The sequence below is a fragment of the Bubalus bubalis genome, chromosome 9 (genome assembly GCF_019923935.1).
Source record: "Bubalus bubalis isolate 160015118507 breed Murrah chromosome 9, NDDB_SH_1, whole genome shotgun sequence".
Lineage (NCBI taxonomy): Eukaryota > Metazoa > Chordata > Mammalia > Artiodactyla > Bovidae > Bubalus > Bubalus bubalis.
The window spans coordinates 29,601,658-29,622,949 of NC_059165.1; the positions used below are offsets into that span (position 1 = coordinate 29,601,658).

The 21,292-nt window shown below is 40.3% G+C and overlaps 1 protein-coding gene across 5 annotated transcripts in view; it reads right to left on the reverse strand.

Annotated features, from left to right (window-relative positions):
- Positions 1-21,292, reverse strand: part of RASGRF2 (Ras protein specific guanine nucleotide releasing factor 2) — a 260,971-nt gene that overhangs the window by 159,745 nt on the left and 79,934 nt on the right. For 3 of the 5 annotated variants that reach the window (XM_006065110.4, XM_006065111.4, XR_006553204.2), the window contains exons 3-4: positions 5,074-5,221; positions 2,751-2,840 (exon numbers count right to left, since the gene is read on the reverse strand). In XM_006065110.4, the coding sequence (XP_006065172.3) occupies positions 2,751-2,840; positions 5,074-5,221 (238 nt within the window). The remainder of the gene's footprint in view (positions 1-2,750; positions 2,841-5,073; positions 5,222-21,292) is intronic. The other 2 variants (XM_006065112.4, XM_044947343.2) reach the window with 2 other exon arrangements.

A 21,292-nucleotide genomic window follows, 5' to 3' on the forward strand; every position in this document is an offset into this window, starting at 1 on the left:
GAAAGCTACAACCAGGCTTGCCCTTCTTTTACCTGCTTTTTGTTAAGAACTATAAGGACTCTCTTTCCCAGACACATGGGCAAAAACACACACTAAAAATTCACAATGGTGTTATCTTGTGGGGGGAAAAATAAGAAATAAAAATTAAAATCAATGTTGTAGGAAGATGGAAGCCCCTAAAACTGATCTGAATCCCCAAGATAGGATTTGAAAAATAACAGGCCAACTGGACAAAGTCTGCTAGCCTTTGCATTTCAGCCAACAAATATTTACTGAGCATCTTTTAAATGCCCAGGTAAATGCTGAGAGCTAAACAGAGAGGTATATGTCATATCCCGAACCCAAAGGCTCTGCCACTTAACCTACTGGGTGACCTTGAACTCTGGGCTCCATTTCCTTATCTACAAAATAACTGACCCCAAAATCTGAAGTCCTTTCTAAATATAAGAAAAATTATATGATAATTTATTAGTATTTGTTATATCTAAGCAGTAGATTAAGCAACAAAGCAGGTTGCAAAGTCATACATAATTGAAAGCAATAAATTACTATCAAATCATTTTTAGTATCATTGTTTTCTTCTTAACAGATTATTTTCCTTTTTTCTCATACTATTTCACCCATATGGTCTCAATTATCATGCATTTAAACAACTATTCTTCTTTTGCAATATTTAAAACTGTCTCATTTACCAACTGATGTCAGCACACTATCAATTTTCATAATAGGCATTCACACAGTTGTCATATCTCAAGCAATAAAAATTAAAAACACATTTTAGTAGAATTATGTGGAGAAAATTATATGCATATTATTTGGAGAAATCATATGGGAAATTTCTGTGAACCAATTTCAATTTTTGGTCTCCTGAAGTTAAAAAATTATGTTGCTATTTGTAAAGATCAGCATAGAGTATCTAATTCATTTGTGGGACTTCCCTGGTGGCTTCAATGGTAAAGCCTCTGCCAACAATGCGGGAGACCCAGGTTTGATCCCTGCGTCGGGAAGATCCTCTGGAGAAGGAAATGGCAACCCACTCCAGTACTCTTGCCTGGAAAATCCCATGGACAGAGAAGCCTGGTAGGCTATAGTCCATAGGGTTGCAAAGAGTCAGACACAACTGAGCAACTAACACACACACGCACAATTCATTTGTAAACATCCTTTTCCACAGAGACGTTAGTCTGACTGGGGACATAAAGGGCAATTGAGTCAAATTCAAAACCTGTTAACAAATTTAAAAGTAAGGTTTTTAAAAAATTATTTCCATTATGAAAGAGGAAGACAGGAAACTATAAAATGTATTTTATCATTATTCCTCCATTTAACAGAAATATTTTCAAAAATCAACTGAATTTGTGTTAAATAAAAGAATCTGCCTGCAATGCAGGAGATCTGGATTCGATCTCTGAGTCAGGAAGATCCTCTAGAGAAGGAAATGGCAACCCACTCCAGTATTCTTGCCTGGAGAATTCCACGGACAGAGGAGACTGGTGAGCTAGCTACAGTCCATGGGATTGCAAAGTGTTGGGCATGACTTGAGTGATTAACACAAACAAAATCTATTTACTTGAGCAATATTGCCTGCCGTGCAAAAGCTGGCTTGTTTATTTGCTAGCATTTTCTACAACAGGACAGTACTACAATTGTATTTTAGTGATATCTTTGTTTATATGGAACTGCATGTTATTAAAAGAATGGTGATTGGCGGCAGGAGGAGAAGGGGCAACAGAGGATGAGATGGCTGGATGGCATCACTGACTCGATGGACGTGAGTCTGAGTGAACTCCGGGAGTTGGTGATGGACAGGGAGGCCTGGCGTGCTGCAATTCATGAGGTCGCAAAGAGTTGGACACGACTGAGCGACTGAACTGAACTGAACTGAACAGCATTCATCTTGTAACAATGATATAAACCAAATTTAATTTAAAGATTTTCAAATTCTAAGAGAGAAATGTTTTTATTTTACTTTGTTATTTCTTGAAAACTGAAAACAGTGCAACTTAGTCCTGAGGAGCTTTTCTTTTTCAAATTCTGAGCAATATTTAAAGCTTTATTGCAAATAGGAATAAGAAAAAAAGAAGAAGAAATAAAATTCTGTAACTGTGCACCTTTTAACATAATATTAACACAGCTGAATCAGTGCGTTTACACAGGACAACTAAGATTGTGGAACTCAAAACCGAGATGACTTAAATCAAACACAGTAGACTAGATAGAGTGCCAGGGTCTGGTTAATTGCAGGAGTTGTATAGTTGTGACAGGAAGATGGAAGGAGTTGCTGATTATGTGGATGTTAAACAAGAAAGAAACAACAATAAAACAGAAACCTGAGCAGATGTATTGATTCACTCAGTTTTCTCACATGCTCAAAAAAATAAACTTCTCTAAATAAACACTGAAGACTAAAGCTAAAAGAAACATTTTTGAAGTGTAATTTAAAAAATACTCCCTAAAATATAAAAGTAGCACAAACACCAGAAAATTCAGCAGCACTTAAATAACCCAAATGGAGAATACCACTGTCTTAATGTCCACCTTTTGCACCCTTCTCACAGAATCCACAAAGAAATCTCAAGCCAAAGCTTTTCCAGAGAAGTAACCGTGTGTGATAATTCTGAAGCAGAAGTCAGGAAGCCATTGGGAGAGAAACACCAAGATTGTTCTTAGCTCAGAGTCAGGGTGGCAAAGACATCACTACAGAAAGACAACTGGTCCCCACCACACTCGCCCAAAGCTGGAAACCCTACCTTTTTTATCTTCTTGATGTCTGGATCCTCATCTTCTTGATTGCTTTGGTAAGGTCTCATTCGTTCCTTTGTTTTATTAAGAGCGATAATCTGTAACACAAAATTGGTCCATTTCATGATTTGGGAAACACTAGGCTAAAGCCATATATCACAGGAAGTTATGCTTACAAGGTAACTTATAAGATCCTCAGGAAACATTCACTTTTCAGGCACATTATCTTCGTTTGATGCTAAGGCAGGGGAAGCCTGAACTTTACCCCAAACTTGTCTTATTATGCTGCTAACAAAAGTGCTTATATGAAGTGACTGTGGAGAGTGTGAACGGGGGCCTGGGTTACAGAAACGTGAGTCCAAAACTAGACCCTGACTGCCAGCGATGACCAGACCAAGGCCTTCTCAGTATCTCAGTGGTGTGTCAAGCATCTCATCAATGGCAGCTTCCTGTAAAGCCCTCTGATCTCCAAATGCAGTGACACTCAGCTCCAAGCTCATGCTTTCTATACAGCAGAGTCACAGATCTCCTAGGGAAAATGGTAACTGCAAAGGGAACTCCAGAGCCCAGGGGCTCGGCCAAGCCAGTCAAGAAAACACAAAAAGGCAAAAAGAATTGAAACCACCTGGGGGATCTCTTTATAGCCTCAGCTCATTTTTGTGACTCAAAACCAGGTAGCCTCAGAACCACACTTAGCAATGAAATTCCCTGGACAGAGAATCTCCATCACTCAACTGCAGGCTCCTGAAAACTTAAGGACCGATTCAGACTTTACCAACAAGCAAACACTTAAAACGCTGAGATCATAATTGCCCACTCAGACTTGTCTTTACATTTTGTCCCCATTACCAAACTCTCTCCTCTGCCATTTTTCTGGCAGGGAAGTGGGCAAATAAAAGGAGTGGGAAATAAATTATGGCTCCTGTCAAGCAACCACACAAGACAGACCTGCTACTGACAGTTTGTGGCTGCAATATATATTCAGACTAAAAAAGAACATAGTGAAGGCAGATAAGCACACACAAATAAATATTGGGGAACACTGCTTGGTGCTGAGTTTCTCTCATGGAGTAAATGCCAACCTCTTTCACTTGGAAGACAAGCATCTGCTCTAGCTAACTGTGGCGAAGACAGAACACAATAATTTTGTTTTAAATTACAGTGCCTGATATAGTCTTTTAAAATGCAGGTTTGTTATGTTTTCTATTGTTGTTTTCACTATCTCAGATTTCAGGGTTGGATCGGGAAGTTAACAACACTAATGATATGGTGAACAGTCTGCAACTTTTCATCCTCAGAGAAGCAATCAGATCCCAATGGGAACATCAGCTTAAACCCTGCTCTGTCTGCTGGAGGTGAGGTACACGGGCAGCAGGAGGTGAAAACCCTCTCAGAATTTGCAGAGTAAGTCTCAGAAGAAGATGTGAGGAAATGAAGAAGAAAATGTTGAATGACAGAGAAACAAGAAATTACCCAGATTGAGGAGCCTGCGGTTTGTTTCTATCAACAAAGTTACAATCAGCAGTAGGTTTCATTCTGTCCTGTTCTTTTCTTTGAAGCTAAGAGGACACTATTGCACCACTGGTCAGAAAGAGTGGAAAAACTGCACTTTCTACATTCCTCTGCAATTCTTCAGGTATTGCTCACTTCCCAGAAGGGATGACAGGACAACAAGGGGAGGTACACTCAGGTTTCTGTATACAGATGGAGGCACCTTGGGGAGGAGGGAGGACCCACAGACACCGCAACGGCTGCCGTCTCCACGACCACCTGAGTCAGTCTCACTCTCTGGGGGTGCAGAGCCTGAGGAGTTCGCAGTCAGGGTGGGGCAGGGAGGGAGGCAGGAATTCCAGCTTCAGGAAACAAATGCACCCTAGCATATGTCACATAATTTAACCCAAATGAGTTTTTCAAAATTCCATAGAGGAGAAGGTTGGACTCTCTGGACTGAGGAAAAAAGCAAAGACTTTCTGACTTCATGTTTGTATCTTCTTTAGTTGTCATTCAGACTTTTACACTGAATCTATGACAGGTTCACAATAATCATTACTATGAATCCATCTGAAAACAGATAAATACTGTAGTCGATTCTTGAATATTTGAGCAAATGAAGGACATCAGGAGCACACATAATGTAAAGCTGCATATTATCCTGATAGTTTACTGTACATATTTACCTAATCCTAACTTAGAAAATATATTCATTTCTCATGTACCTGTGATGGCAGAGGACTAAGTTTGGGATCAAAATTTTGCCCCATAGGCTTTAAGTAACCGTAAGGAGATGACAATAAACATGAAACAATGAGGAGTCTATCAACTAGGAAATACCTCTGATTTAAGCCTTTCGATTTCTGTATCTTGATCTTCAAGTTGATGCCGGAGTTGGTTAGCTGCAATTTTTTCTGTCTCTACGATCTGAACTAGATGAATGTACTTCTGCATTAATACTTCCCTCTCAATCAAAATGTCTGCATAACTTAAGAGAAAATTACAGTTAGTCATTGAGATATTATTCTACTACAGTTTCATATAGAACAGCATACTCTATGTTTATTTAAAAAGAAGCCATAGAGTTTAACTAACTCTATGTAAACATTAATGTTTGGCTTACATTTGGTATTCTTTAACTATGTAGACTTTGAAACATCACCTTTTTACATAACCTTTAGAAGAGTTTACGATGGCAGCAACTCACAACTTTATCATTTCAATGAGAAAGATGCAAAACAAATCTATTATTTTATAAAGAAAATAGTGGAACTTCTTTAATAAAAACTGAAGTCTTTGAATTGATGGCACATATTTAAAGTATTTCACGGGGTACAGACCAACTACCAAGCAGAATGAATGCAGGAACCATCAGAAGAGGCCCTGGCTGCAGAGAACCCTGATGACTGTACCACCAGCCTGGCTCTCTTCAGGATTATGCGACCTCTGAATTCACGCTTCCCAAAACCATTAGAGGCAAAAACTTTATTCTAAAAACAAGTGTAGATTCTTGGGCCCTGACATCATCAGCCTAACTTGTTCCCACTACTTTGGCCAAGTGTGAAAAGCAAGACATTCTCTCTTAGATTTTTTATTGATCTCTATGGCACCCAGATTTTTGCTTCCAGAGCTTCTTGTGGTATTTAGGGTGGTAAAATGTTTATCCATTCCCATAATCTTTTCCATATGATGTGATAACAGTAATAAATAATAACTATTTACTGAGCATGTAGGATGTATCACATATATTCTCTTCCTCCCAGCAACCCCAAGAGACAGACTTTATCACTTCAATTGTACAGAGAAAGAATCTGATCCTCACAGCTAATAGGCGGCAGGGCTGGGATTCAAATCAAGGTCTATCTGACCCCAAGCTCATGTTCTTAACCACAAGATAAACTCTCTCTCTAATGAGAAACAGCACACTGAATATAAACAAGAATATAATAACAGATAAGTTTTGAGCTATCTGCCCCCTTGATATATCTTCTACCCCACTACCTCTTCTTTGAGAACCTGGGCTGTGGCAGTCCTGTTTATACCACAAAATCTGCCCTCATGACCACATGCACTGGTCTAAAAAGAGATAACTGGCCCAAGCTAAACCAAGCTGGATTATTTCTTTTTGGAATCTGGGACTGTGCCTCTGACTTATTTGCTTGAACTGAGATGATATAAACTTGGAAACTCAGATCACTATTATTGATCACCACATTTGGCCACACCCATGCCAAAACAAAGATAGAAAAGAATAAGCAGATGTTCAGAAAAACAGAGACAAGAGAGAAAAAGTCTGAGACAGAAGGGTAAATACTTCCTGTAATTACCTTTGGCTCTTTAGTTTCTGGTCCCAGACCCTCATGATATCTGAATATAATTTTACCCTTGGGTTTGGTGAGATCCTATTGCAGTTTCCATGTAATAAATTCTCTTTCTAACCTACACTAGTTTGAAATAGATTTTTGTTACTTGGAACTAAAAGAGTCTTAATACAATTCTAAAAATCACAATTTTAGTTCGGTTATCTCAACCTTCTCAGCACTTACATCATGTGTGCCATTAGTGTTAGAAAAAAAAAAAGCATAGTGTCAGCAATATTTTAAGTCACTTGTTCTAAGAAATTACCCTAAGAGAAGGAAGAAAGGCTGTGTAAGTGTAAACGGGAAGAGGGGGAAAGGAGAAAAAAAGGCACAGCCCTCAAAGAAATATGCTTTAGGGTACTTTAAAAGGAAGATGTAATAATAGAGCATGAGAAAATTACTTATTATAATAAAAACTCTACCCTTTCTCACCAGTTTTATTAGAAATATGCCAAATTTATTACAAACATGTTAGATCAGTATTAGGCAGCAAAAGAGTATTTTATTTTCTTCTATAAAAAGTCCAGACCAGTATGTAGAGCTGAATTCATGCAGACTCATCATTGATATATCTGCCTCCCTTCATTTCCAAGGTCCTGCTGAAATGCTAGGAAAACTGGTTTTTGTTTAGAGAAGGAAACCATAACAGCATTATAAAACAGGAAAATATGTCATCAACAGACCAGAAGTTTTATGAAATTCCATGAAGAGAAAAACCAAGAAGAATCAGAACGGTGGGAAAATCAGAGCAAGGAAACCACACAGGCAGACCCCTTGCACAGGCATGGTTCCCACCAAGAGTGGCCAGAGAAACTCCAAGTCCAGAATCAACAAACACAAAGGACAGGAGACGGCAAGGGAAGGATCATCAGGGTCTTTCATTAAACAAGAGCCTTCAGAACATCTGGAAGTTAGGTTCCTCCTCTTCCCATTTTACAAGATAAAGAAAAGGTCCAATGGGCAGGAATGACATGCCCTCAAGTCAGCCGAAGATCTGCTCTCTGTAGAAAGCAGGCCGCCTTCCCAAAGAAGGCTCCTCATGAGGGGGTTAGACTCAGGGAGCAGAGCTTGGCTTTATATCACATCCACTGCAGACACAAGACAGAGAGCAAAAGGGAAAGGCACTGGCAAGGGACTAGGAGTGTGACTACACTGTGTGACTTTTCTATCGGGTAACAAATTACCACAAATATAGTGGTTTAAACAGCACATACCTACTATCTCATAGATTCTGTGGGTCAGTTTAGCTGCATCCTCAACTCAGAGTCTCCCAAGGTTGCTATCAAGGCGTCAGCCCAGGTGCCTTCTGTTCTAGAGGCGTGAATGAGAGAACCCACGCTCACGTTCACTCAGGCTGTTGGAAAAAGGGGTTTTCTTGCAGCTACAGAACTCAGGCAGTTTGCTTCTTCAAGACCAGCAGGAGAGCATCTCTGACCTCAGGGGTGGGCTTGCCGCCCTCCCCCCCCATTTGATTAAGTCAGGCCCACTGAGGAAAAGCTCCTTTTTAATTAACTCAAAATCAACTGATTTAGGACCTTAATTAACCTGCAAAATCCCTTTTCCTTTGCCATAGAATGTAATCTAGAAGCCACTATTCACTCGTGTTTGCTATATACTAGTTGCTGGTAGCAAGTCACAGGTTCCACCCAAGCACACTAAAGGGGGTGACGAAGCCTGCGCAAAACCACACAAGGCACACCCTTGTTCACAGTCACAGCTTTAAGCCCAGGCTAGCTACCTACAGTAACCCTCAAGATCCTGCATTTAGAAACAAAGATCACTAGACACTTGAGAAAATTAATCCCTAAGAAAAGTAGTAGGCGGCACGCAAGATGACCCCTAGTGATGGAACAGATCACAGCAAAAGTGATGGGACGGCACTTCCAAGATCAGTGCACAAGGAGACTCTGGATTCCATCTTATTATTGGCCTTCTCTTATCTTGCCGGTTTGTGCTGGCCACTGCCATGTCGTGAGCTGCTACATGGAGAGGCCCACACAGACAGAAACTGAGAGAGGCCTCAGCCAACAGCTGATGAGAAACTGAGGCTTCCGTCCAACAACTGGCAAGGCAGTGAATCCAGCCAACAATCATGTGAGTGGGTACCTTTTGAACCTGCAGGTGTGACTGCAGACCTGGCTGACACCAGGATTGCTGCCTTGCGTCCTCAGGGCAGACGCATCCAGCAAAACCAGACCTAGATTCCCAGGCCACAGACACTGCTGGGGACCGTAAGTTGTTTATTGTTTTTTTTTGTTTTTGTTTTTTTTGTAAATGATGCATTTATTGTAATTATTCTTGTTTTTTTTTTTTCATTTTCACCAAGAAGTTTATTGTTTTAAGCATTGGGGAGTAAACTGTCAAGCGGCAAGAGTTAATAAGTAAAGCCTCAAATGAACAAACAGAAGAGATACTAGGGAAACACGGCTAATCAGGCTACAGAGATTTATTATCTACAGAGAGATATGGAAGGATAGTAAAGCCATAAAATAAAAAGCGGCTGGAAAAGAACTGATCAGATAAAAGGAAGAGTTCTTGGAAACAAAAACAATTATTGAAAATTTTCAGGTCAATGAATGTGCTAACCAATAAACCAGACATGGCTAAACTCTAAGCTGGGTGGTGGCAGAGATAAAGAACACTGAACAAAAACACAAAGAGATTAAAAATAGGAAAGAAAATTTGAGCAGCCTGGGGTACAGATCCAAGAAGTCTAAAAACTATCTTATGGGAGTTTCAAAAGGAAAAAAAAACACAGAGACTGTGATGGGGAGAAAATAATCAAGAAATTCAAGAAACCTTCCTTGAACTGAACACGGTACAGTTCAAATAGAAAGGCTAATCCAAATGCCAGAGAGAACAAATTTAAAAAATGTCATAACCTCTCACACCCTGGTAAAATATCAGAACTCTAAGGATAGAGAAAAATTATAAAATCTTCCAAAGAGAAACCGTAGGTTAGCTAAAGAAAGTGAGTATCAAGCAGATGCGTTCCTCCTCAGTAACCTAGGGAGTTAGATCACAATAGAGAATTGAACACCAGCCTTGATAGTTGGTACATAACATTTGTATAACCATGATGCAAATGACCCTCACTGTTTTTTAATTTTCAGAACCAACAGTGGTTTAATTAAATTTATAGAACAGAAGGTAAATGTTTAAAAAAGTTTATAAACAGAGAATAAATAATAGTGAAAGTAATAAAACCTCAGGGTTAGAAGAGAGAAAAGAACAATAAAAACATATTAAATGTCTCAAATTATATACCTTGCATAGCAGAGAGTCAATACACACTGTCCAAAGTTGGTAAATTAACAGAGGCTTAATGATATGATTTTAAGATATAAAGTCAACCATTGTGAGTAACACAAACAGAGGGGACAGAGGAAGGAGAGGTAAGAGATTTGTAAGAGTCTTAAAGTCTTCATCTTTATAACAGGCAGCCAATAATATTGCTTAAAATTATTGAGTCAAGAAATAGATAAAAGGACTTCATAGAAAATAATATATGTATGAATAATAAATACAGAAAAAAAGGTGCTACTACTTAATCATATAAGTAAAAATTGTTTCCTTCACAAGGGCTTCCCTTGGGGCTCAGCTGGTAAAGAATCTGCCTGCAATGAGGCATACCTGGGTTTGATCCCTGGATTGGGAAGATCCCTTGGAGAATGGAAAGGCTACCTAGCCTGGAGAATTCCATGGATTATATAGTCCACAGGGTCACAAAGAGTCAGACATGACTGCACAACTTTCACTTTTCAAAAATTGTTTATCAAATGTATCAAGAGTTTCAGCAAACAATGCTACTCAGCGCCAGCAAAGATATGTTAAAACGGCTACAATACTGGAGTGAACTATGTCACAGTATGTATCAAGATACACTAAAAAGGTCATACACATCCTTGGTCATCGTAATTACACTTCTAATAATCTAACCCAAGGAAAATAAACAGAAGTTTGCACAAAGATGTACAAGAAACAAGATGTGCATTCATTAATTATTTTAATGACTATAAGAAAGTGCAAACAATCTAAATGTACATGTATATAATATGGAAGTGATTAAACAAGCAATAGTAGATCTACACAGTGGAATGATACATGCCATTTACAATCATATTTTAAAAGAACAGTAACATAATGAAGACATATCCAAGACTTACTAATAAGTGAACAACAACAATAACAAAAACTCCAGGAGACAAAAATAAACATGTTTTGTGCATGCACATAAGTTCAATTGCAGAGAGAGAAAATTATATATATCACAGATATAAGGGTTGGGAAGGAGGGGTGACCAAGAGGGAATGATAGGCACTCCAAATACAAAAAGTGGTGTTCTTTCACTAGTAAAATTATGGGTAATTTTTAATTAACTTCTTTTGTGCTTTTCTGTATTTTTCCAGCACCTCTATAATTTTAAGTGGAAACCCCACATACACCAATCCTAATGACAGATATTTACTCTGTGAGACAGGATTATGTAATGTTTATTTCCTTCTTAATGTGTCCCTCTGACTTCAAATTCATTTTTTCATCCAATGTTTATTGACCGGTATGTACCCAGAAACTGTTCAAAGCACTGGAGACAGGAGTAAACAAAGCAGAAAAAACCAAAAAAAACCTGTGCTCTTGTGAAGTTTACACTGTAGTACAGAGCAAAAAAAAAAGGTCTTAATGACTCAGATAACCCTGATAATGTGGTCACTTACCTAGAGCCAGACATCGTGGAGTGTGAAGTCAGGTAGGTCTTAGGAAGCATCATTATAAACAAAGCTATTGGAGGTGATGGAATTCCAGCTGAGCTATTCCAAATCCTAAACAATGATGCTATGAAAGTGCTACACTCAACACGTCAGCAAATTTGGAAAACTCAGCACTGGCCACAGGACTAGAAAGAGTCAGTTTTCATTCCAATCCCAAAGAAGGGAAATGCCAAAGAATGTTCAAACTGCCATATAATTGTGCCCATGCCAGTAAGGTTTTTCTCAAAATTCTTCAAGCTAGGCTTCAGCAGTATGTGAACCTAGAACTTCCACATGGACAAGCTGGATTTAGAAAAGACAGAGGAACCAGAGATCAAATTGCCAACATTCTCTGGATAAGCAAAGGAATTCCAGAAAAACATCTACTGCTGCTTCATCGACTATGTTAAAGCCTTTGACAGTATGGATCACAACAAACTGTGGAAAATTCTTAAAGAGGTGGGAATACCATACCACCTTATCTGTCTCCTGAGAAACCTGTATATGGGTCAAGAAGCAACAGTTAGAACTGGACATGGAACAATGACTGGTTCAAAATTGGGAAAGGACTGCATCAAAGCTGGATATTTTCACCCTGCTTATTTAACTTATATGCAGAGTACATCATGTAAAAAAGCAAAGAGGAACTAAGAAGCCTCTTGATGAGAGTGAAAGAGGAGAGTGAAAAAGCTGGCTTAAAACTCAACATTCAAAAACCTAAGATCATGGCATCCAGTCCATCACTTTATGGCAAATAGAAGGGGAAAAGCAGAAGCAGTAACAGATTTTATTTTCTGTGGCTCAAAAATCATTGTGGATGGTGACTGCAGCCATGAAATTAAAAGATGCTTGATCCTTGGAAAGAAAGTAATGACAAACCTAGACAGCATATTAAAAAGCAGAGATATCACTTTGCTGACAATGGTCCATATGGTCAATGCTATGGTCCTTCCAATAGTCATGTATGGATATGAGAGTTGCAGCATAAAGAAGGTTGAGCACCAAAGAATTGATGCCTTGAAATTGTGGTCTTGGAGAAGATTCTTGAGAGTCCCTTGGACTGCAAGGAGATCAAATTAGTCAGTCTTAAAGGAACTCCACCCTGAATAGTCATTGGAAGGACTGATGCTGAAGCTGAAGCTCTAATACTTTGGCCACCTGACGCAAGGAGCCAACTCCCTGGAAAAGATCCTGATGCTGGGAAAAACTGAAGGAAAAAGGAGGAGGGAGTGGCAGAGGAAGAGATGGTTAGATAGCATCACTGACTCAGTGGACATAAATCTGAGCAAATTCCATGAGACAGTGAAGGACAGGGGAGCCTGGTGTGCTGCAGTCCATGGGGTCGCAAAGAGTCAGGCACAACTTAGCAACTGAACAACAACAACACAGCAAAAGACATTAATATAAGAAAAATCTATAGTGTGCTGTTAATGTTTCGTCCTTCTCCAGGGGATGTTCACAACCCAGGGATCAAATCCATGTCTCCTGCATTGGCAGGTGGATTCTTTATCACTAAGGCACCTGGGAAGCCCAAGCAGTATGCTACTGGTGATCATTACCTTAAAGGAGAAAAATAGAGGAGTAGGAAAGGAAATGGGGGAGACGGGGTTACCATTTTAACCAGGGTATGAGAGAGGCTTTTTACTGAGAAGCCAGCACTGGAGTAATGAATGATCTGAGAAGAGAGCCTTGTGGCCAGCTCAGGGGGAGCCTGCCAGGTAGAGGAAACAGCAAGTGCAAAAGCCCTGTGGTGGGAGTGGGTCTGGCCTGTATGGGAATGGCAAAGTGGCCGGTTTACCAGGGGGCATACATGAGAGGCAGAAGAGGGGACAGGATTTTAATGCATGTAGGGTTCTAGGGACCAATCTAAAGTCTCGGTTTTCACCCTGTATGAGATGCAGAACTTTAATCAGAGGCATGGCAAGATCTGACTTCTTTACAGGATCACACTGGATGCTGTGATATGAAAGGACAGAGCTGAGGGATGGAGTATAAAGAAGAAAAGGAAACCAGTGGAATTTCCACAATAATCCAGGAAAAGTGTTAAAGACTAGTCCATGCTAGATGATCATCTAGACGATCATGTAGCATGGGACCTGGCACAAAACAGTCATTCAAATGAAATCATTGTCAAATGAAAAAAACGTCACTTAATATGATTTGTTTTGCACAGTTTATTCTTTTTACAAAATAATTTTCTTTTCTCATAATTTTCAAGTCATTTGAAGTATTTCATTGGGTCTCCCTAGTTTACTTTTATGGGGATATTATCCCACCTTAAAAATCATAGTTTTTTTTTATGTATCCCACTAGTAAAATAAAAAATGTACTACAGACTGGGTCAAATCAGTGAAGACACATGCATGGCTTCCCTCTAGTGTAAGAGTTTTCAGAGCACTGTTATTTCTATTCTACTATATTATCAATACATGTTTTGTCTGATTAAATTTTCTGGTTACTAGATAATGCTCAGGCTTAAGTGTTTCAGTCTAAACTATTCATTACTTCTGTTTTGCAATTTATTCACATATTAGTTTTTGTTATTCAGTTTAAGATTCCTTGAGAAAAAATGGTTCCTCGTTGCCAAAGGAAATAATAAAATTAAGCCATATAAATGAACATGATGAAAACCAAACTAAGCTGTTGAGTACCAACAGATGGCAAGTCTGAGAAATATATATGGGAATAAAATATTCTTGGGTAATATTTATAATCAAAACCACTACTCCATGCAAGAGAGAAGAAATATTCCAGTAGAATCCTGAAGAGTTCAGAGATAAGGCACAGTATAAAATCACAGGCCTTAAAATTATCAGGAAGGAATTTTACTTGGGCCAGAACCTTATCCTAGTTATTCTGCCCTGTCTTTTTTTGTTCCTTCAGCTGCTCCAGGTCTTAGTTGTGGCATGCAGGGTCTTTAAGTTGAGGCACATGGGATCTAGTTTCCTGACCAGGGATTGAACCTTGGCCCCCTGCACTGGGAGCGCAGAGTCTCAGCCCCTGGACCACCAGGGAAGTCCTTTATCCTAGCTATTTTGATTGAAGATATATTTGCTAATGAGAGAGAGAGATGTGTCTAATACGCTAGACAATTATAATTATAATTAGCATATATATCTAGCATATCAGAGAAAGGGAGAGAACTATAGTAAAACCCAAACTAAAATGCTGTATAATGGGTAACTGAAGAAACAGTCCCACTAGCTCCAGGGTTATGCTAAATTTTATTGAGAAAACTTTGGAATCAGCATTCAGAGGCATCGTGGAGTCTTTGGAAACTGGAGAAATCCAGTTCAGGATGACAGCATTGTGGTTCCAGCTAAACAATGTTTGAGCACAGGCAGCAGCACCCTTATCTAAGCAAGACCAGGCCTTCAGGCATCATTATAGCCACCTTAACATTGCTACCCTCCATTTTTCTGGCTCTCAAATGCTCTTACATCAATAGGTCCACTCCACTGGCTTATCAATATTTTCCAGGTATCACATCAGTGTTAGAAGTTCTAACACTAATTTATTCCCACTAATCTCTTTTTTTCTACAAACAGGCTCTTCTTTCCTACACTGTCCCCTTTACAATAAGTGGAAACTCAAGCATCTCTGTTAGGAGAGATCAAAAAAAGAAATAAAATTTAAGGACTAAGGATGTCAGAGTTGGACTATAAAGAAAGCTGAGTGCCGAAGAACTGATGCTTTAGAACTGTGGTATTGAAGAAGACTCTTGAGAGTCCCTTGGACTGCAAGGAGATCCAACCAGTCCATCCTAAAGGAGACCAGTCCTGAATATTCACTGGAAGGGACTGATGCTGAAGCTGAAATTCCAATATTTTGGCCACCTAATGCAAAGAACTGACTCACTAGAGAAGACCCTGATGCTGGGAAAGATTGAAGGCAGGAGGAGAAGGGGATGACAGAGGATGAGGTGGTTGGATGGCATCACTGACTCAGTGGACATGAGTTTGAGTAAGCTCCGGGAGTTGGTAATGGACAGGGAAGCCTGGTGTGCTGCAGTCCATGGTCTCGCAAAGAGTCGGACAGGACTGAGCGACTGAACTAAAAGCTCCCTCTTTTAAACACTGCTTTCTTTTCAGTTCACAGTTGTAGTTCATTACTTACAACATCTGATTAATTTTGGGACATGTGAAAAGTTGTCACTAATCTTTTCTAAAGCACAATTAAATATAAAAAATGAGCAAAACATTGTTATAAGGAAGTATAACAGAAAGCCAATAATGGTAAAGTTATTACTTTGACAGAAAGAAATGTTAAGGAATGCTTCTAAAACTAAATACATTTTATAGTATAGTACTATATTTAAAAAGTGAGGAACATGTTTTATATCACAATTTCCTAACACTGAGACTTTTCTTTCTTTACAAATATGCATAAGTAAGTATTGGTAGAATTCTCTTTATGATCACCAAAAATTCTTGAGCCAAAGTATATATCTAACTATATTCATTAAACACAAATGAATTAAAGGTGTTTATAAATTTTCATGTTTAATTTCTACTATGAGGACTCTGAACAAAATAGCAATGGAAACAGGTGTTGGTGGGACTGTGGAGAAACTGGAACCCTCATACACTGCTAGTGGGAATGGAAAGTAGTGTATCCACGGGGGAACAGTCTGGCAGTTCCCTGAAAAGCTAAACATACAGATGCTACACGAGCCAATAATTCTTGCCTTGTGCTAAGTTGCTCAGTCATGTCCAACACTTTGTGACCCTATAAACTGTAGCCCTCCAGGCTCCTCTGTCCATGGGATTCTCCAGGCAAGAACACTGGAATGGGTTAGCATGCCCTCCTCCAGGGAATCTTCCCAACCCAGGGATTGAATGCGTGTCAAACCCGTGTCTCTCATATCTCCTGTGTTGGCAGCTGGGTTCTTTACCACTAGTGCCATCTGAGAACTGAAAACATAAATCCACACAAAATCTAGTACACAAATATTCACAGTGGCACTGCTCAGAACAGCAAAAAGAGAAAACAACCCAAATGTCCACCAATTAATGAATGAACAAAAAGCGGTATAGTCACACAATGGAATAGTATTCAGCCATAAAAAGGGTGGAGGGCTGATTATGCTACAGCATGAATGAACCTTGATAACATTATGTTAAGTGAAAGAAAGTGAAGTGAAAGTGAAGTCACTCAGTCGTGTCCGACTCTTTGCGACCCCATGGACTGTAGCCTATCAAGCTCCTCCGTCCATGGAATTCTCCAGGCAAGAGTACTGGAGTGGATTGCCATTTCCTTCTCCAGGGGATCTTCCTGGCCCAGGAATCGAACCCAGGTCTCCCGCATTGCAGGCAGACGCTTTACCGTCTGAGCCACCAGGGACAGAGACAAATACATTTACATGAAATGTCCAGAATTCACAAATCCATAGAGACAGCAAGTAGATCAGTGGTTGGCTAGGGCTAGGGAAATCAGGGAATAGGGAGTAACTGCTAATTGATGGGGTTTTTTTCTTGAGTGTTGAAAATGTTCTGGAATTAGGTAGTGGTGATGGTTGCATAATTTTGTGAATATACCAGAAATCACGAAATCACAATCTTTAAAATGGTACATTTTTATGGTATGTGAATTACATCTCAATTTTTAAAATAATAATACTTTGTAAAAAGCAATGGAATGACTTCTCCCCAAAACCAGTATTTTCACTGCATGATAAATCAAAAAATTTTATGTCAAAAATGCCATAGATTTAAGTACAAGATAAAAAATGACATGGGCTTATAACAAATATGAAAAATAGAAAATATCTGTCACACAAAGAGCTCACAAACAAACTGATAAGAAAAACACCAATTGGAAAAATGGAGAATGGATATGAGATAGTAATTCATATAGGTAGTAGAGACAAATATTAACAATAGCAAAAAATAGTCTCACCAATAATCACGGAAATACTCATTACACAAGATACCATTCTCTACCCATCAATATAATAAAGATTTTAAAAAATGATTCCAGCTTTCTCATGCCCTAGCAGAGGGAGATTAAACTGGTACCCACATTTCTGAAAAGCAACTTGGCCCTGTGCCAAGAGCAGGGATAAGAGATGAGCAGGACACATTTGTGTTGAAGGAATTCAAGCTGACAGGGAGAAGCAGAGAAACAAATCAATGCAATAATCTCATAGAGGCTCAGAGATAAATAAGAGGTTACAGTAGGGGCTCAAAGAAGGGAATGGTCAGCACTTCCCTGAGCTGGAGAAAGAGGATCCAGGAAGATGGTGCAGATGACTGAGAGCTGAGCCTGAAAGACGAGCTGGAGTTACTCAGGCTGGAGGGACACCCCAGCACATCAGAATTCCTGAGCTCAGGACATGGGAGGTGGCGGTGGTGTGGTGTGGGATGGCATGAGAAGCTCACAAAGGTTAGCTCAGAGGGTCCTTGCTTGACTGGCTCACTGCATCCCAGAACTTGCTAGGGAGGGAATAAACATCAGTTGAATGAATGAATTTTTTTTTTCCTTAAAAGCAGCATGGGGGACCATCATACTATTCTCCCGACCCTTGTATCTGTTTAAATTTTTATATTATAAGGAAATTGACTTTAATAACTAAAATTACTCAAGGGCACCCTGGAATTCTTCTAGAAGATCAGATGTTTTCTTCAGAAAGGGTATTCTGGTAATCATGTGGAGGACAGATCAGAATGATACACATTTGGAAGGGAGACCTCTTGCAGAAAACTGAGTTTAGTTTTGGGCTTACTGAGTATCAGTCTATCTATACACACACGTGCAAATACGAAGGGGGGAAAAAAACAGAACAAATTGTGACCAGTAAGTACCTCTGAGGAAATAAGTAGGCTTGGGGAATGTTGGGGGAGAGGGGAAGGATATGAGTGGAAACTAGAACTTTTTACCCTCTGTACTTGTGCATTGTTTAAATTTTCATTTTCTTTTTGAAGAACTTGAATTTATAGGCATTATTTGTGTAATTCAAAAATAAGTACCAAATACAAAATGGCAAGTTGAAGTTACATAAGGAGGGTAAAGCTCTGGAAAGTCATGTTGACCCAGGTGACACAGCTTCAATGGGGGAGAGACAGAAACTCACCCCCAGAGGCTGGAAAGAGCAGGAGTGTGTACAAAGAAAGAACAAACAAATCATTTCTCCAAAAAACCTGGCTGCACTTTCAAGAGTGGTCAGCAGCTAGAGGAGGATTTAGGGCCAAGGCAAAGGGTTTCTGGTTTTTAGGTGGGAGACAAATATTTAAGAAAAACCAAAGAACACAAGAGAAAAGTCATGTTGAGCAGGATAAAGGGAGAGAGGAGGCTCAGGAAAAGCCATTGGAACTGTAAGAGAGAAATGAATCAATTATCCAGCAAGAAAATCAGAGGGAAGAAGCCAATGGTAGAGATCTTCCTTGAACCAGAGAGGTTCTCTGGAGGCGGCCCCCTGCAGGGGGTGAGCCCACGTGCACATGAGGACCCGCTCTGTGAGTGGAGACTCAAGGTCACGCTGCGGTGTCAGCTGACGCTTAAGGAAGGAGACAAGACAAGCATCTGAGGCAAACACTCTGTGAGGAACAGGAAAGATAACTGACGGGTAGGAGGATTAACAAAGGGCTGCAAAGAAGACAATCCAAGCCCAATTTTTCTCCACAGAAAACAATTTCTACTATCCAACCAAGCAAATCTTTCAGTCCACAAACACTACTCCTTTTCTTTTGTGTTGCACTCTTCAAACTCTAAGGGGAAAAGTGCTGAAGTCTCTTTCATTGTGGCAGATGTGGAGGCAAAGGTCTGACAGACCTTCTTGGTAAAGAAAGACAAAATCTCAAACACACAAAATCCACATCTTCAGCTTTTTAACAGTGGCAGTCTTACTGTTACAAGAAGACTACAAAATATGCCCTTGGGATTGCTGTAGGCTGTATAACATTACCATACGTTTCTGATTTCCTAGTCTTGGGGCTTTGCTGTAATACATAAAACATTTTCAGCTTTTCTGTGTAATCACGCTTCTGACTTGTGAAGGACTTTCCCATGCTCAATCTACAAAGTGCTAATTTTATGGGGATGACAGGATACATACAGTGGCCTTCAGTGTTGGACAGATTTTGTATTATACACTTTGCTCCAAAGTAAGCCTCTAGCCAGGTAAAAAGAACGAGGTTACAGGCATTAGGTGTTTGGTGCAATTACCATGGGTGTGTGTGTGTGTGTATGTGTGTTTTAGAGGGAGAGGTGAAGAGATAGAGAATATGAAGGAGGCTGCCTCAGGCACAGACCCAAGAAGCTGGATTACAGCTTTCTTTAGTGGACAAGAAGACAAGGTTTAACTGAAAACCTTAACTGGAGGATTAAGTTTCTCCACTCATCAAGTTCACAACTGACTTCAGGGTGAAGGAAAGGGCTGTGGCAAGCCCTAGCCAAACAAAACCCAATGTGAGCTTTATGGGACCGAGTCACATGCCCAGTTCCTTTTTCTCTTGCAAATACCTTCCCCATGAAGGAAAACCTAAGAGCCACCTGCCACAGGCACACACAAAAGGGAGGAAAGAGCACCGAAGGTGTTGAGTTTTAGCTGGAGAAGTTGGAGGCAAAGCGGGCAAAAGATAGCAGGACCGTCTCAAACACTGAGAGCATAAGCAAGAGCTCTGCAGGTGAGCAAAGCCACACACACCCCATGGTGTGCAACATCAGGCACCACGTTTTCCATGGCTCTGATGTTTCACAAGCCCTCCCCTGACCTCAGACCCGGTAGAAACCCAGAGCCAGCTCTCCCCTCAGGACACACCTGACTTCTCTAGGAGCCCCTGATGCTCATTCTCCCATACCTGACATACCAGTGGGCAAGGAGACCCACCAGTATTGCCCGGTTCCCTACTCCCCCTTCCAGGCATTCATACACCACAGTTCCCTGCAGAAGCCCTTCCTGGCCAGCACTTGTCATCCTGCCCCATAGTCCTCCTCGCAGTCATCATATGCCCTCTCAGGGAGTGACACCATCCAAGCTAGGGATGCCACCCTGGTCCGACACTGTCCATTTCCAGGCTGGCACAAGATCCTTTGAAGTCTACCCTCTACAACTCTGAAATACTTTCCACCTACCTAACTGCCATCAACCAGGTCCTTCAGGTCTTATGCTTAGATCAGAATGAGAAAAGCCTTGGTACCTCTGGTTCAACTGGATCCTCTTCCAAGACATGACTACCTTCTAACTTCCGAGGTTCCATTTGCTCAGGGCTCCAGCAGATGAAACTCAGAGGGAAAAGAGCTGTGGACATTATCATGTCAGCCAATGAGCCCTTAAAGACCCACAATCAACTGGATCAATGCTTTTAATTGTCATAATGGCTACCATAAAGAAGACTGAGTGCTGAAGAATTGATGCTTTTGAACTGTGGTGTTGGAGAAGACTCTTGAGAGTCCCTGGGACTGTAAGGAGATCAAAGCAGTCAATCCTAAAGGAAATCAATCCTGAATATTCATTGGAAGGACTGATGTTGAAGCTGAAACTCCAATACTTTGGCTACCTGATGTGAAGAGTTGACTCATTAGAAAAGACCCTGATGCTGGGAAAGATTGAGGGCAGGAGGAGAAGGGGACAGCAGAGGACGAGTTGGTTGGATGGCATCACTGACTTAACGGACATGAGTCTGAGCAAGGTCCAGGAGCTGGTGAAGGACAGGGAAGCCTGGCGTGCGGCAGTCCATGGGCTTGCAAAGAGTCAGATACAACTGAGAGACTGAACAACAACCACAACAATGCCTACAACCGAATCAACCACGGTGGACAGATATGGCCAAGAGAACAAAGAAATATCAAGTTACTGGAAATGTCCAAAGCTCCATATCTAAATGGCAAACCATTTCTAGAACAAGTACAGACTTCATTACTATTAAAATACTCTGGCTTCACCTCATCTCAACAAAAACAAGACTAAGCCTTGCTATTGTTAGGGGAAGCACATTGATTGAAACGGCCCAC